Source organism: Protomyctophum parallelum (genome assembly GCF_964188405.1).
Source record: "Protomyctophum parallelum genome assembly, chromosome: 17".
NCBI lineage: Eukaryota > Metazoa > Chordata > Actinopteri > Myctophiformes > Myctophidae > Protomyctophum > Protomyctophum parallelum.
This window is the reverse complement of record NC_139719.1, coordinates 7,803,107-7,818,947: the sequence shown is the minus strand read 5'-3', so window position 1 is coordinate 7,818,947 and position 15,841 is coordinate 7,803,107. Positions and strand designations below refer to the sequence as shown.

General features: G+C 47.4%; 1 protein-coding gene across 1 annotated transcript; it reads left to right on the top strand.

Annotated features, from left to right (window-relative positions):
* Positions 1-9,492: 9,492 nt before the first annotated feature.
* LOC310875063 (uncharacterized protein) lies at positions 9,493-15,180 on the top strand. Its single transcript, XM_083788108.1, has 3 exons — positions 9,493-9,806; positions 12,405-12,595; positions 12,736-15,180. The coding sequence occupies exons 2-3, from the start codon at positions 12,406-12,408 to the stop codon at positions 13,680-13,682; spliced, it is 1,137 nt and encodes a 378-aa protein (XP_083644234.1). The 5' UTR covers positions 9,493-9,806; position 12,405; the 3' UTR covers positions 13,683-15,180.
* Positions 15,181-15,841: the final 661 nt, after the last annotated feature.

Genomic DNA, 15,841 nt, shown 5'->3' with positions numbered 1-15,841 from the left:
GCCACACAATCCGTTGGAACCACTCCGGAACTACTATGCCGGAGTGGTTCCAACGGATTGTAAGTCTACTGTATATAATAATATAAGTAAGTCTATATAATAATATCTCAAATTTTTATAGCACTTTTCTGAGTATCCAAAGATACTTTACATGGGGGTCAAGAGGAAACAACAAATAAAAACTTCTTCATTGAGGGGAAAAAACACTAAGACTAAGGAATAAAATCAATATAAAACGAAGAGGTTTCTTTAGAAACCAAGGTTTTGTAAGTAGAGTGAGCGAAATACTTCACTCTATGGGATGTTTCCCTTTGCGGAGCAAAAGGGCAGAAACTTCATTCATGAACTCCCCAGGGCATATGCTCCTAAAATATGCCCTGTGGGTTTAAGAGCGATGACGTAGATGCCCTGCTTCTCGAAGCATCTAAGCTGCGTCTACGTCACAGCGCGCTCATTCGAACACTTTTCCTTCTGCCGGGCCAAGACAGAAGGGTGTTTCGAGTGAAGTATTTCGCTCACTCTACTTACAAAACCTTGGTTTCTAAAGAAACCTCTTCGCTTTGTTAAGTATTCGTTCACGAAATACTTCACTCTATGGGACCTTATGAACTCCCGTGTCTTGAAAATAGTCAAGTGTGTTCAGGGCTATATAAAGTAACCTAATGAGGGCTGGGCAACCTCCGGTTGATAGCCCGGTCCCGGTGGAGAATGGTAGTAGCCTCGGGCTGATATACATTCTCAGTGTAGATGCTTCATGTAGGCCTGGTATATCCAGGGCATCTAGACTTATGTGATTACACATGGTTTAATGGCCTAATAGGTCCATTATGGTGCGGCAGCCCCCAACACTGCGTGCGCCACAGAGGGCGCTGCCACGTCTAGGTTATAGTATGTGGCAAATGTTGAGGGAGAGGACCAGCTCGCTGCGGTACAGACCTCTTGGATTGGGACACCCTTACAGAGTGCCCAGGATGCTGCCATGCCTCTTGTGGAGTGAGCCCTCAGCGCCTGTGGGGGCTCCACTCCCTGACTAGTATAAGCCAGGCGGATGGTCTGCACTATCCAATTGGAGATGCTGACCGTTGTGACAGGCTTTCCTTTGGTCCTGGTACCCCAGGATACGAATAGTTGATTCCCTATCCTGAAGGGGGCCGTCCTGTCCACGTATGCTCGTAAAGCTCTCACTGGACAGAGACAGTTTAACCTCCTGTCTTCATTAGAAGCAAAAGGAGGGGGGTGGAAAGCCTGTAGGTCCACTGGAACGCACACGGAGAGAGCGTTCTTGGGGATGAAGGCTGGGTTGGGCTTGATAGTGACCTTGGTTGACCTGTCATCGAACCTCATGCACTCTGGCGAGGTCGAGAGGGCGTGTAGGTCGCTGACCCTTTTAGCAGTTGTCAAGGCAACTAGGAGGGCTACCTTCAGTGTCAGGTTCTTCAAACTAACTGTCGTCAGTGGTTCGAAGGGATCCTTGGTTAAGGCCTCCAGGACTAGAGTTAGATCCCAGGAGGGGACCAGGGATCTGTTGATCCTGTGTTCCCTTCGTACGCCCTTAACGAACTGCCTAACTAGGGGGTGTTTCCATACCGTCTCGTTTTCAAACCCCACATGGCAGACTGAGATTGCTGCCAAGTTGTTTTTGACCGAGGAGAGACCTAGTCCCCTGTCTAGGAACTCTTGTAGGAAGGTCAAAATGTCCACTACTGACGCTCGGTAGGGGACCACTTGAGTAGGCCGTGTTGAGCACCACTGCTCAAAGACGTGCCATGCCGTATCATAGCGGGCCCTTGTTGATGGAGCCCTTGCCCTCTGAATTGTGGCTATGACATTCGGAGGGAGGCCTACGTCGGACAACATCACCCTCTCACGGGCCAAACCCATAGGTCTAGGTCCTGGGGGCGAGGGTGAAAAATCTCCCGACCTGCTTGAGTGAGGAGATCCACTCGTAGAGGGAGTTGCCAAGGTTGGTCGTAGAGGAGGTGAGTTATCTCCGACCTCCAGACCCCCCAGGCTGGGGCTACTAGTAGCATTGTCAGACCCTGAGTCCTCACTCTGTCCAGAGTGGGGGGAATGAGGGTCAGTGGGGGAAATGCGTAGAGTAGGCCTTTGGGCCATCGGTGTGACAGGGCGTCTAGTCCCAGCGTCGATGGCCCCTCTATCGAGAAGAAGAGGGGGCACGTCGTGTTCCCTTCTGTGGCGAATAGGTCCACTTCGGGTGTCCCGTACTTGCTCCAGATCTGTGTGACCACCTGTGGGTGTAGAGACCAGTCTGAGTAGCGGAGAGGTCCTCTGGACAGCAGGTCTGCTCCTGTGTTCAGAATACCGGGGACGTGACATGCTGTGATGGACAGAAGCCGAGAGTCGCTCCATAGAATGAGCTCTCGAGCTAACTGATGAAGACGGGGGGACCTGAGACCGCCTTGTTTGTTTATGTAACACATCGTCGTTGTGTTGTCTGTTCTCACCAGCACGTGACAACCCTGTATGAGCGGTTCGAATTGCCTCAGAGCGAGGAAAACCGCCATCAGTTCCAAATAGTTGATGTGGGAGGAGCGTAGGTGCTCTGACCACACCCCCCTGGTTGTGGCACCCTCCAGCGTGGCTCCCCAGCCTGTCATGCTTGCGTCTGTGGTGACCACTTTCCTGATCAGAGGTCTCCCCATGGGGACTCCTTCTGAAAGGATCCGTCTGTTTATCCACCATTGTAGGGCTAGTATGCAGTGTGACGTCACTTCTACCCGTTGGTGGCGACGGTACATAGGTACACGCAGAGAGTTCATCCATAGCTGGAATGGTCTCATGTGTAGCCTGGCCAGGCGGATTAAATGGATTGAGGAAGCCATTAGCCCCGCCATCCTGAGACATATGTGGAAAGGAATCGAGCGTCCTTTCTTGAAAGACGTTGCCGATTGTATCATTGCGTCTATTCTCTCTCGGCTCAGGCGAGCTCTGTAAGAGACTGAGTCTAGCGTTATACCGATGAAGTCTATTGACTGTGTCGGCGTTAACATGCTCTTCTCGTAATTGATTTGAAATCCGAGAGAGCGGAGGTGGCTGAGCACTGTGTGTGTGTGTGACAGCGCCTCTTGTTGAGAGTCTGCGGATAGGATCCAATCGTCTATGTAGGTTGCTAGACGAAGACCCTGTTGTCGCAGTGGGGCTATCGCCGCTGCTGTACATTTCACAAAGACTCTCGGACTCAGGGACATTCCGAAGGGAAGTACCGTGTATTCGTATACTTTCCCCTCGAACCCGAAGCGCAGAAATTTTCTGTGCGGTGGGTATATTGGAACGTGAAAGTATGCGTCCTGTAAGTCTATTGACGTGAACCAGTCCCCTCTGCGGATTGATCGCAGTAGGACTGGTGGCGTCAACATTTTGAAGCGGAAGGTTTTCAGATAGCGGTTGAGAGCTCTGAGATCCAATATGGGTCGGAGCCCCCCCCCCTTCTTTTTCACCAGGAAGTAACGGGAGTAAAACCCGTTCATTGCCTGGTTGTGAGAAACCTCCGTGATGGCACCTTTTTGCAGGAGGGATCTGATTTCCTCTTGTAAAATGCCTGCTTCCTGTCCCCTCGCTTGAGAGAATAAGATCCTCTCGAAGGTGGGCGGTTTCGACACGAACTGGAGCCTGTATCCGGTCGCTATAGTGCGCATGATCCATGATGATGCTCCGCACTCTTGCCACTTTGACAGATGACGTGACAGGGGGTTCCCCGTGTGTGGGGGGAAACCCGCCTGTATAGTGGTGTCTCTCTGTGGCCTGTGGGTACCTTGAGACGGTTTGCCTAGGGGAAAACTCACCTTGTGTGGAATGTCTCCCTCTAGTGGATTCTTCGGGTAGTGAAGAAATATTTTGGCGTGGTGGTCCCGGCCTGTAACAGCTTGTGCTGTTACAGTATGGGTTATCTCTCCCATGGCTGGGCTTGTGCCCTTCAGAGTTCGTTGTGTTGTTTTTTGTGTTTTTTTGTTTTTTTGACACTTTATTAAAGCAAAAACATTGACACTTTGTGAATTGCACATAACAACATTTTGGTACGTGTGTACACTGCTGCCCGTGGCAGTCTGCACACTCGTCCTCAAGCGCTTTGACGCCGGCTCGGAGGCGAGGTCCGTGACCACTGCCTCCGGCCTCGAACTCTGTGGGAGAAATCGGGGGGGTGAGGCTAGGACCCCCCTCTGGGACCTGCCATGCGGGTCACTTCCGCTTCCCAGCGCCTCGGCCCCTGGACGCTCCTCCTCTGGGCTTGTAGGGCGGGGGGGAGCGGCGACGGTCGGTGCGTGGACCCTGCGGTTGACGCTGTCTGTCTCCGGAGTAGTCCCTCGGGGGCCCGGGTGGGTCCTTGCTGGACGTCCTGGGCTTCCATGGGGCACGCTTGCCCCTGCCGCGGCCCGGTGGAGCCTTGGCAGCCAGTGGCTGAAGAGCCTTCATCGTCTTGGTGGAGGTCTCTGCCTGCTGGATGGAGACCGACATGTCTTCGAGAACCCCATGGAAGAGGCTCTCGTGTGATATGTCCCTCCCCACCATGTCCCTCTTCACAGAATCGGGGAGAGGGGCGAGGTTCGCCCACCTCATCCGCTCCTGGAGGATGGAGGACACCAGAGCTGCTCCAGTGTGCTTGGTGACATCATATTGGAGCTGGGCCAGCTCGTGTACCAGGCGGCGCATCTCAGCCAGATTTTCTGGGGTGGATATGTTGCCCATTTTCAGCAGGAGAGCCTTCATAGATCCATGCAGGAGGCTTCCTGCGTTGAGTCCCCTGGCGACGAAGGTCATGTGGTCATACAGCCACCTGTTGATCTTAGACCCTTCTTTGTCGGCCACACTGGAGAAGACGGGTTCTTTGTCCTGTGGGATCACAGTTGGGGCTTGGGGGTTAGCCAGGTACGAGGCCATGGCTCTGTCCATGGAGGGCATCTTGAGAAGGTTCAGCTTCTCCATGTCCTTCATTTCAGTGGCCGCCCTTTTGCCACGGCGGTGGATGGCCTCTACCTTGACTATAGGGTTGGTCCAGGCTTTGCTGAGCAAGGTCTCAAAGCCTGAGGCCTGAGGAATGGCCTGCTTCTTTGGTACAGGAGGGGGGACGTACTCATCGCTGCGTCCATCCCACTTCACCTTCTCGCTGGGGATCTCCTCCCAGGCGTGGTCACAGCGGATAGCAGCCCTTTTGTAGATCTCCATCAAGGTTGAATTATCCTTGGGGAGAGCAGCGCGAGGCTGAGGTGGGGGTGTTACCTGTCTGTCGACGGGGGGAGGAAATTCCTCTACCTCGTCGTCTTCACTGTCCTGGAAAGGGAGGCGAGTGTACTCGTCTGCCTCTGACGAGTCGTTCTGGTAGTTGCCCTCGTCTACGACTTCATAGCGCTCGCAGTCTCTCTCCTGGAAGGAGGGGAGTTCGTCGTAGTCGATTTCCCCCTCTTCAGCGTCAGCCCAGTCCTTAGTGGGGGCCTTGCTGCGTGGTGGAGAGGCTTCTAGGCGGGCTGCCATGGTAGTAGAGACCGCAGTGCGAAGACGAGGCTTTGCTATCGGTCTGGCGGAGCGCTCCTCCATGGTAGCCGGGATCTCGCGGCCGCGAGGCCCGGTTGCTGGTGTACTCACTTGACGAGGTATCAGAGGGCGAGAGCCGCTCTTAGGTCTAGCTCCGTCAGCTTCGTAGCGGGCTGCGGTGGCCCTGTCTGCCGCTGCCTGGGAGGAGACCGTAGCTGTAGCACGGCTACGAGGGGCCGGTATAGGCCGCTCTCGCTCTTGAGTGGAGCCTCTGGCTGTGCGAGGCGAAGCTGGGGTATAGTCCAACTTCTGCCTCGGTCCATAGTGCTCGTGCTCGTCGAGTGTGTACTTTTTGTAGAACTCATCGACGCACCTCAGCCTACCTCGTAGGTGGGTGAAGTCCATCCTTCTGCATTTTTCGCAACCAAATAGGTCGTCGAAATCGAGAAGGGCGTTGCGTGCATGATCCACGCCGAGGCAGTACAGACATACTTCGTGTCTGTCGGTGCCGGACATCTTGTTGCCGCATCCCGCCACAGTGCACCTCTTCTGTGGCTCGGGAGTGATGCCTCTTCGGCGGCGTCTAGCTGCGGCGGCGGTCTCTCTCACCGGGGAATACATGCTTGTAGCTCGTAGTTTTCCGTCGAGAGGGGGACCAGGAATTAGCTAACTTTGTGAAAGGGCTTCGTGGCCACGAACGTGAAGAAAGCTAATTTGCTACGGGCTTCCAGGCCGTGTAGCTTAGGTGAAAGCTAGGCTAGCGAAAAACGGGCTTACCGGCCTCGTAAAGCACCAGGTAGCTTATCGTATAGTCTCTAGGTGAAAAACTAGACTAGCGAAAACTGGCTTACAGGCCCAGTAAAACACCGGCTAGTTTAACGTTGAAGGTGCTATGCTAGCGCTAAGCTAGTGAGTAACACTACGAGAGCGAGCTAGCTCGCTAGAAAAGGTAGCACCTTCGTGAGACTGAAACTATGTTAACCGTAGCGGGCTTCTAGCCTCGAACGAGAAAGATAGCAAAATAGAAGGTAGCGCCTTGCTAAGCTAACCGCTAAGCGGCGCCAGCTGTAAGCTAGTTGTTACCCCTCTATATCTGAATTGGCGGTCTTTTCGAAATGTTCTGGTAATAGAACTTACGAACCGTCTAGGAGCTTTGTTTCTGCAGAGTTTTTGAAAAAGATTCTGTCGGAAGAAAAGTCCAAGTATCAGGGAACCTCACGGTACTCGAGTTGCACTCTTGTCCGATTTTTAAGGTATAAATTGCCCTAAACACTTGACTCAGTAACAGAAGTCTGTCCTTTCAGCTCGGCAGAGGAAAAGCGAATGAGCGCGCTGTGACGTAGACGCAGCTTAGATGCTTCGAGAAGCAGGGCATCTACGTCATCGCTCTTAAACCCACAGGGCATATTTTAGGAGCATATGCCCTGGGGAGTTCATGAATGAAGTTTCTGCCCTTTTGCTCCGCAAAGGGAAACATCCCATAGAGTGAAGTATTTCATGAACGAATACTTAACAAAACAGTGGTTAGCTGGGGAAAGCAATATTGAAGAGGTGGGTTGTGAGGGTGGTTTTGAATGTTTGTGTGGTCATCTCAGAGTTTTGGGGAGTGCATTCCACACGGCTGGGCAACAAAGGCAAAAGCTCTGTCGGTCTTGGGGACCTCAAGGACGTTTGCAATTTGCATCACCTCACCGGACCTGAGCGAGCCGGAGGGGACATGATGTAAGAGATCGCAGAGGTAGGGGGAGCCAGATTGTTTAGTGCCTTGTAGGTATTTTGAAGTTGATTCTTTGTTTGACCGGAAGCAACTTAAGTGAAAGTCGCAGAGGACTGGTGTAATATGACCTCTGGAACAGGTACTGGTGAGCAGCTGAGTTCTGTTCTGGATATATTGAAGTTTATTGAGGACTTTGGAGGTGGTGCTATCCATGGAGGATACTGTTGCAATAGTCAAGGTGGGATGTGATGAAAGCATGGGTGAGTGTTTCAGCTGCAGAGAATGACAGAGAGGGCCGAGAACGGGCAATTTACTTGAGGTGTAAGGTATATTAATTATATATAATAAATATAAAGCTGTATTCCCACAATATTGTATAAACTGTACTTATAGTTTTAACATGGTAATAGGCTATCTTGAATAAACAAAAACAAAACTAATAGGTGTCCATCTGGATATATAGTTGGACAGAACAAAATGTCAGCGACTAGAAATATATTTTAATGACATAGTAAATTTGCTCAGAATGGTGTTTCAGTTGAACAAGGTGTTTCAGTTGAACAAGAACCCAACTATAAACTACTTTGATATTAAAGACTTTGCATAAAACTGAGGATAAAACATTTCAATGCATTTTTTAATTTGCAGTCTTCCCAAAAACGTATTTCCGACTTTAGTCCTGTGTGCAGAATACATCATTAAATGGCTTCAGAAGGTTTGAGGCAGACTAGATTACACCATAAAGCAATGCAGAGGACAATTCCATGAAAACAACCCACAAATGAGCCATAATAGAGGGTATGCGCGTGACATCATCGTACCTGGAAGTTATGCGGGAACGCCCACTGAGTGGCAAAAAACTACTTTCTGGCCATGACAGCCCATTCATCCAAACAGAAAAGTCCTGTCTGATTACATTAAACAATGTTAAACTCACCAACATTGCAGCTATACGAAAAGCTTGAATTATCCTCTATCTGCAAAGTTTTTGTTTCATAAAACTCCACCATAGAAACGTTATGAGCTACTTTCTGTCAAGAAATGCCCTGCATTTGATTATGTTTTCAATAACACAACATTTTGCTGCCTCCTGCATTATGTGACATTTAGAAACAGGTGGTACGCAGGGCGGTTGAGTCATTTCCAACCAGCGCTTCCAAACTCCATGCTGCTCAATGTTTTGCCACTCAGTCTAGATGAGGGGGGCGTGTAGAATGGGTACAGGAAGAATTTCACCTATGTGCATATCGATCTAACTATAAATGCACCAAGTCTCTGTGTGTAGGTGTGTACCTCTAAAATCCACATAACTCGAGAACCGTTCGCCCCACCAACTTCAAATTCGACACACACGTTCCACACCCCCACAGGGAGTGCAGTGCAGGTTCGGACCCGCGGTTGTCCAGAACCGCCACAAAAGGCCTCTGCCCGGGCCAGACTCCATATTTGGCCATGCCTGACAAAGAACTCCATATAAAAGGGGACATACAGCTGACATCACTTCTGACAACACTGACTCCATATTTGGGCATGCCTGACAAAGAACTCCATATATGGGCAGGTCTGAACAGGGCCCCTGTTGGGCCAAATATGGAGCTGGCCTGTTCTGACATCACAAGTTTCACAACACTCCATATTTAGGGCATGTCTGACACAGAACTCCATAGCCTATATAGAAATAAAGGGACACAGAGAGACAGATACAGAAATCTCCATATATGGGCATAAAGGGAAAGAGACAGATGGGTGGAACGGATACTCTGACGTGTACAACAGGTATTGCATAGCCGGGTGGGGCATGGATCTCCAACTTCTATCGTTACTGACTCATGTGCTCTACAGCCGGGCACTGGTCTAGTAATAATATAATGTGACAAAATAAACACCCCAAAGCCAATACTGTGTGTGTGTGTGTGTGTGTGTGTGTGTGTGTGTGTGTGTGTGTGTGTGTGTGTGTGTGTGTGTGTGTGTGTGTGTGTGTGTGTGTGTGTGTGTGTGTGTGTGTGTGGGGGTGTGTGTGTGTGTGTGTGGGTGTGTGTGTGTGTGTGTGTGTGTGTGTGTGTGTCAGTGTGAGAGAGAGAGAGAGAGAGACAAAAACAGAAGACGCTCATGCAGTCCTGCCGCTGCGCCACCCTCTGTTCAACAAAAGACGTTGCAGGAGGACATTACGCCACTCTGGTGTTTCAAACGTCATCAATCACGTGGTTATTTTCGCACCAATGACATACTTCGGCACAAGCCAGTAAGGTCTGTCTGCCATTACCAGAGATTTGCTTCCGGAGGTCAGACTCCGTAGTGTTGCGTTGATACATTTACACACCAGTGTTTTTAGTTTCTGCTCTTTAAAGATACGTACTGGTTAGACTAGAGTTAGTTATGTCGTTTCCGAAGGCACGTTTGTTTTGACATTCATTAAAAACAAATGTAGTATACTCACACTACTCCTCTAGGAAGTACGGCGATACGGTGTTAAATGGAAACCATATTAGGGCCGGTGGCAGTTTAAATATAAGTGGTAATAGATATCCAATAAAGTTACCAGTTGGACTGTCTGGAGATAAATCAAAAGGAATATAAGGGACACGAGGTGCTCGCTGTAAAGGTAATGAATGATCGATGAGTGTTGATAGATGTTGTGACGTGAAGACAACCATAATAAAATCTCAGCCCTACAAAACGGACATACATATTTTATAAAGGTGTAACGCTGCTAATGAGAAGAATGTGGTGGTGGTAACGTCAGACCGGTGTATGTTAGAACTTAGAAGATGGTTATGACGAACACTGGATTGACTGGAACACCCAGGAGGATTTTCAGGGTGCATTTTCTGAGTCGACAACGACAGGACTGTATGTGGTAACAACAACAACACTGACTTAGATCAGATGTCACAGTTCAAACAGTTTGACTCCGAACTCTCTCTGCTCTGAACTCGTAGGATCTGCACCATGGCTCGCTGATAACAAACTATCTTTACACCTGGGAAAAACTGAATTCATTCTCTTTGGATCTAATAGTAGTCTCAGCAAGGCAAATAAATGGCTTCTTGGTTAGAGTGGGTGACATTGTTATCACACGTAAAGATGAAATTACCTACCTTTGATTTATTGATTGAAATATTTATTAACAGTTTGTAGAATTGACAGTACATTTTAAGCACAAACTCAATACAAAGAATGTTAACTGTGAGTGGACGACCCAATTAAGCATTACACTTGTTTACAACAGGGTCCACATTGTTCAATTCATCAAAACATTTAGAGACATACAAATAGACACTTCTATGTAGTTAAAGAACAGAACAGGAATTCATCATATATAGGTTCCATCCTGGAGGCTAATCTTTACGTTGATAAAATGGCCACCAACGTAATCAAAAAGGTCAAAGAACAAGATTCCTATACAGGATCTCCTCACTGGTCAACAAAAAAAACCTCCTGGTACCACAGCACCTCAAAGGCCCTTAATGCTAGACTCCAGACTTCCCAAAACAAACTGGTCAGGCTCCTACTTGGCCTCACCCCCTGAACCCACCTCACCCCTGCCCACTTTGACAGGCTGGAATGGCTTAGGGTCGACGACATAGTACAGCATCTTGCAATGGGTCTGGTCCACAAGATTCTATACACCACCAAGATACCCATGTACCTGTCTAGATACTTCCTTAACGAAGTCCACACCCACAACACCAGAGGGAGTGCAACGAACCATGTACAACCCGGATTCGGCACAAACAAGGGACTAAATTATTTTCGCTCCTATGCCACCAAAATGTGGAATGCCCTACCAACAGTCATTAAGACATGCAAATCCCTTGACTCCTTCAAAACCGCTCTCAAAGGGCACTTACGGATGGCTGCAATTAAAAACTGGCCGCCGTAAAATCTGAATCCCCCCACCGCCCACCCCTTTTCCCCCTCACTGTATATGTTTCTTTTCCCTTTCTACCTCCTTTATGATGAATTCCTGTTCTGTTCTTTGACTATATAGAAGTGTGAATTTGTACGTCTCTAAATGTTTTGATGAATTGAAAAAGGTGGACCCTCTTGTAAACAAGTGTAATGCTTAATTGGGTCGTCCACTCACAGTTAACAGTCTTTGTATTGAGTTTGTGCTTGAAATGTACTGTAATTCTGCAAACTGCTAATACATATTTCAATCAATCAATCAGAACAGTATCATGAGACTGTTGAAACAACGTTATTTAAAAAAAAAAGTTAATACTACCGGTATTTCCCACATTTCGATGTATTGCTTGGCATAGACGTGGACTTGCCCAGAGCACTCTTGTGTTTCAGCCAAGTACTTATGGGGTGTTTTACCATCTGTTGGAGGGCTTCATCCCTCCTTGGCACACCTCAAAGCGTCCTCCTGTCTGCCAGTAGCCACCATGCTTGACCCCCATATGAGTGCTTAAGACCTGCACTGTCTATATTCTATTCTTTTTTTGATTACGGACTCCTGCTTGACTCTGGTACTGTCCGTTCTGTTGGATTACTGACTGGCTGTGGCTGGCACTGTAATCTTTCTATTTTTTATTTCATGCTTTGACTTTGGCCCACTTGCACATGGACCTGTCACCTGTATGATGGACATTACAGAACCTTTACAGATGCCTTGGCTTTAAGAATAGCTGTTCACTGTCGAAGGCCTGTTGATACTGTGTACTGTACATATATTCTTATGTGAAGAATATATTCATATAGCCTATTCATTGGCAATTAATGTTGTCAATATGTTTTCTGTTAGTGTTGATTTACATAGTAATAGTTATTGACAATATATGACTCATTTTTATTCTTGTCTATCTTGGTGTCTATTCAGGTGTCATAGGAATACTTGCAGGAAGAGGTACTTGTTAGAGTCAAGACTTAAGAACTAGGACTAGGACTCAACTTCATCTGACTTCAAGTTTATCGTCACATCACAAGTAGTGGAGGAAATTATTTATTTTCCATACAATTCTCGCTGTTATGCCGTTACAGTAGTCATATGAAATAAGAATAGACTAGACTAGAGAATAAATAAAGTAAAAATGTTAGATAATGTGCATATAGATGTGCAGTCTGATCATCAAGGATGATCTGACTGCTCACACTGCATCTGTTGGCCCCTGTTTAGTTGTTGATATATTTATTGTTGGTTTACTGTGGTTTACATAAGTTGCCTTGACACTGACAGCATTTGTGTTCATTTTAGGATGTCTAAACTTGAGCGTCTAAATGCCCGTGTGGAAAAGCTACTCACCGTGGCTGTGTATGAGGTTCTAGAGGTGGTGAAGGAAACTGTTTCAGAATACCAGGAGAAAACGGCCAGAACTCAGAGAGAGAATGAGAGTCTGAAGAGAAGACTTCAGGAACTCCAAGATGAGATAAAAAGAGAGAATGCAGGTGGGCACAAGTAATGTTTCTGTGGTTGAACGTGTAAGAATAAAATCACCTTTGTATTTGTTACTATAGAAGAGAAAATGTATTTTTGTACAGTGAAACAAATAAACATACTCTTAATTTTATTTTTTCTCATCTTATAGTTCCTTTAAATGTCCTTTTACCTGAAGAAGAAGCACTTGCAGAGAGACAAGACCCAAATCTGGATTTGAGTCTTGAGATTCAAAAGGAAGACTCCGAGCCCAGTCTGGCAGACCAACAACCAATTATCAGCAACGAACATAGCCAAGACTTGAAGCAGGAGTCAAATGAAAGAGACAAAGCCTGTGCAGTTGAATCACAAGTCGAGTGCAACTTGGTACAAACATCAGCAGAACATTGCAAAGTGCAACCAGAGGAGTTGAGACACATTATTGATGAGGCGGTGACTTACAGTGTTGGCCAAGCACAGCTACCTCACGCTGACTCACCAACCAACCCAAGCACTTCACACTCCAACACGCAGCTCAGATTGAACCAGGCTGTCATCAAAAGTGAACCAGAGCTCACAGACTGCCCTACATTAGATGTGCCAGCTGGCCATGAACCATATAGTGGCTGTGTGGATTTAAGTAGTAACTCTTCTCACCATGACTCTGCTGAGGACCAGAGGCCACAACTTGGCTCAGGACCTTACGGACTGGTCCTCGTCCACTCAAATCACAATGCTACCAGTAGGAGGCATGCATTTGCCAAAACCAACAGGACTTTCTTTGATACAAGGAAAAACAGGAGGGAATTCTTCAGGGGGGATGAGCATGAGCCACACGTGTGTTTTGTGTGCGGAAAGACTTTTAGCAGGGGGGGGAATCTGAGGATCCACCAGCGCTGCCATACAGGAGAGAAACCTTACGGCTGCGTGCAGTGTGGGAGGTGTTTCAGTCAGGCTGGAGACCTGAAGAAACATAAGAGAGTCCACACAGGGGAGAAACCGTACTTCTGCAACCTATGTGGTAAAAGTTTTAGTCGCGGAGAGAACCTAAAAAGACACCAAAAGATCCATGTTGGAGAGAATTTGCAGGCGCAACAGGCGTGGACAGAGCACCAATGAGCTTTTAAGCCCAAATCCTAATTTGTACTTTGTCATATGACCACATTGCTCAATGAATATAAAACGTTAGTTGAGTGACGTGGTCGTATGACGAAGTGCAAATTAGGCTTTGTGGTTTGAGTTGCAGCCAGGATCATGCACCCTTTTTTCAGGGTCATGTCACATTTTCACATTGTTAGTGACATTAGTACACCGAAGGCAAGCGGCAGTGGCTAAAGTGGTTGATCAGCTGCATGGGGGTCGAAAAGGTTCACGGATCGATCCACAGATCATCCTGGCTTAGTCAAGTGTCCTTGACTAAAACACTGAGCACCGCTCTGCACATTGGATGCTGTTGTAAAAAAGTACATAAAAAAACTTGTGCACTGCTCTTAATAGGTAGGATGGGTTAAATGCAGAGGATAAATACCAGGTATGTGCAAATGTACGGGAAAATAACTGAAGGGGACAATTTTTGTTATTTTCATCATTATGACAGATATAACATGACGGATGATTGTGCTGATCACATCACTGCCAGGCAGAAACCTTGTTATGTCCATATTTCATATTTCTATTTTATTTTTGAGTGGTGCAACCACTCCTATAGAGTATAGACAGCTATGTCCGTCCCTGGGTCCGAGCACGAAATTAGTGTCACTGTTGCGCAGCCTAACACACACACACAAACTGTATATGATGATTTCGGATGTGACAGTACAGTACAGTAGAGGGACCCCCACACAGTAACTGTCATTTCTCAACCATTTCGGACACGGGCGGCTCGCCGGAACGGGGCCAGTGCATTCATGGGGGTCTGGATGTTCCGTGGACCCCCACACAGTAACTGTCATTTCTTGACCGATTCGGACGCGGGGTGGCTCGCCGGAACCGGGCCGGTACTCTGGGCGTGTTCCTGTGGTAACGGAACGTTCGGGGACCCCCTGGGGACACCCACACGGAGTTCCACCACTCACTTCACATGGGTGTGATTTTATTTCGGAAATTAATATCATATTTTATTCAAAAGTAGCAAAAATACTTGTGGGTGTCTGCCCTGGGATTGGGAGGTCTGGGTTCAATCCCTGGCCAGGTCATTCCAAAGACTAAAAATGGGACCCAATGCCTCCCTGCTTTGCACTCAGCATCAAGAGTTGGATTGGGGGAAAATCTAGCTCCGTCATGTCTAGGGGTGTACTTGTACATCAAGCTGCCTCACACTACAGAAACAGGCGATAGGCTCCTGCCCTATGGGCCACATGGCTCGGCAAGGCTTATTTGCTACTTCAAATTAATGTAGATTGCCTATTTCTGGTATTTTTGTAAATGTTAATTTATTTATTTTGCCTGTAATTATATGCCCCAAATAGTCATGCCTGGTTGAAAGTGCTTAAGTCTGCATGTAGGTTTGATAGAATACTTATACCAATGGAAAGTATTAACAAGAGCTTGGATCCACTAGTGACTAGCTCACAGTTTCTTTTTCCATTAACTGAAAAATAAATGGTTTTGGACAAACGTTTTCTTGGCCGACAGCAAAGATATTCCCTCAGATGAAGGTTTTGTAGAGGTGTTTGCATTATGAGCCACTGGAGTGATCTAGCTCTAGCAGAGTTGTAACTAGTTGTAACTTACTCATTTTACAAGGTACAATCTGCTATTTCAGTCTTCAGTTTTGAGAGCTAGCCAACCAAAGCAGTCTATTTTAAAAAGCTAATGAATGTTGTTTTCGTTTAGAAGTATAAGTGAACGTGACTATGTAGTTTGTACTAATCAGACTAATACTTAACAGCAACCAATATGGTGATATTATATAGCCTGGCATGGCCAGACTAATATCACTGTGTAGATATTAGTCTGGAACTTCAGTGTGGAAGATTTATTTCCAAGGGGTGGGGTTTCAAACAGGGGTTACAACTTCACAGCAAAGAAAGTCTGATTAGGCACCCACAACTCAACTGGGTTGAGCGCCAGACCAATCTCCCTAGGGATTTTCAGGATCAGCAATATCCGTCCCTATATATGTCTGTCTGTGAGAGAGAGAGAGAGAGAGAGAGAGTGCTAATTACAATGTGGAGCGTGCGTGCATGCGAGAGACAAAGAGAGGGAGAGAATACCATGCACTCTCTTACTTGTGTGAGAGAGAGAGTGTTGTCTGCATGGTAACTGTCAGTTCTCCA

What these genes read in the sequence shown, in the direction of transcription:
- LOC310875063 (XM_083788108.1), top strand. Translation starts at nt 12,406, where the DNA reads ATGTCTAAACTTGAGCGTCTAAATGCCCGTGTGGAAAAGCTACTCACC. An exon ending in GATAAAAAGAGAGAATGCAG is followed by an intron (nt 12,596 to 12,735) that starts GTGGGCACAAGT and finishes CTCATCTTATAG; the next exon opens with TTCCTTTAAATGTCCTTTTA.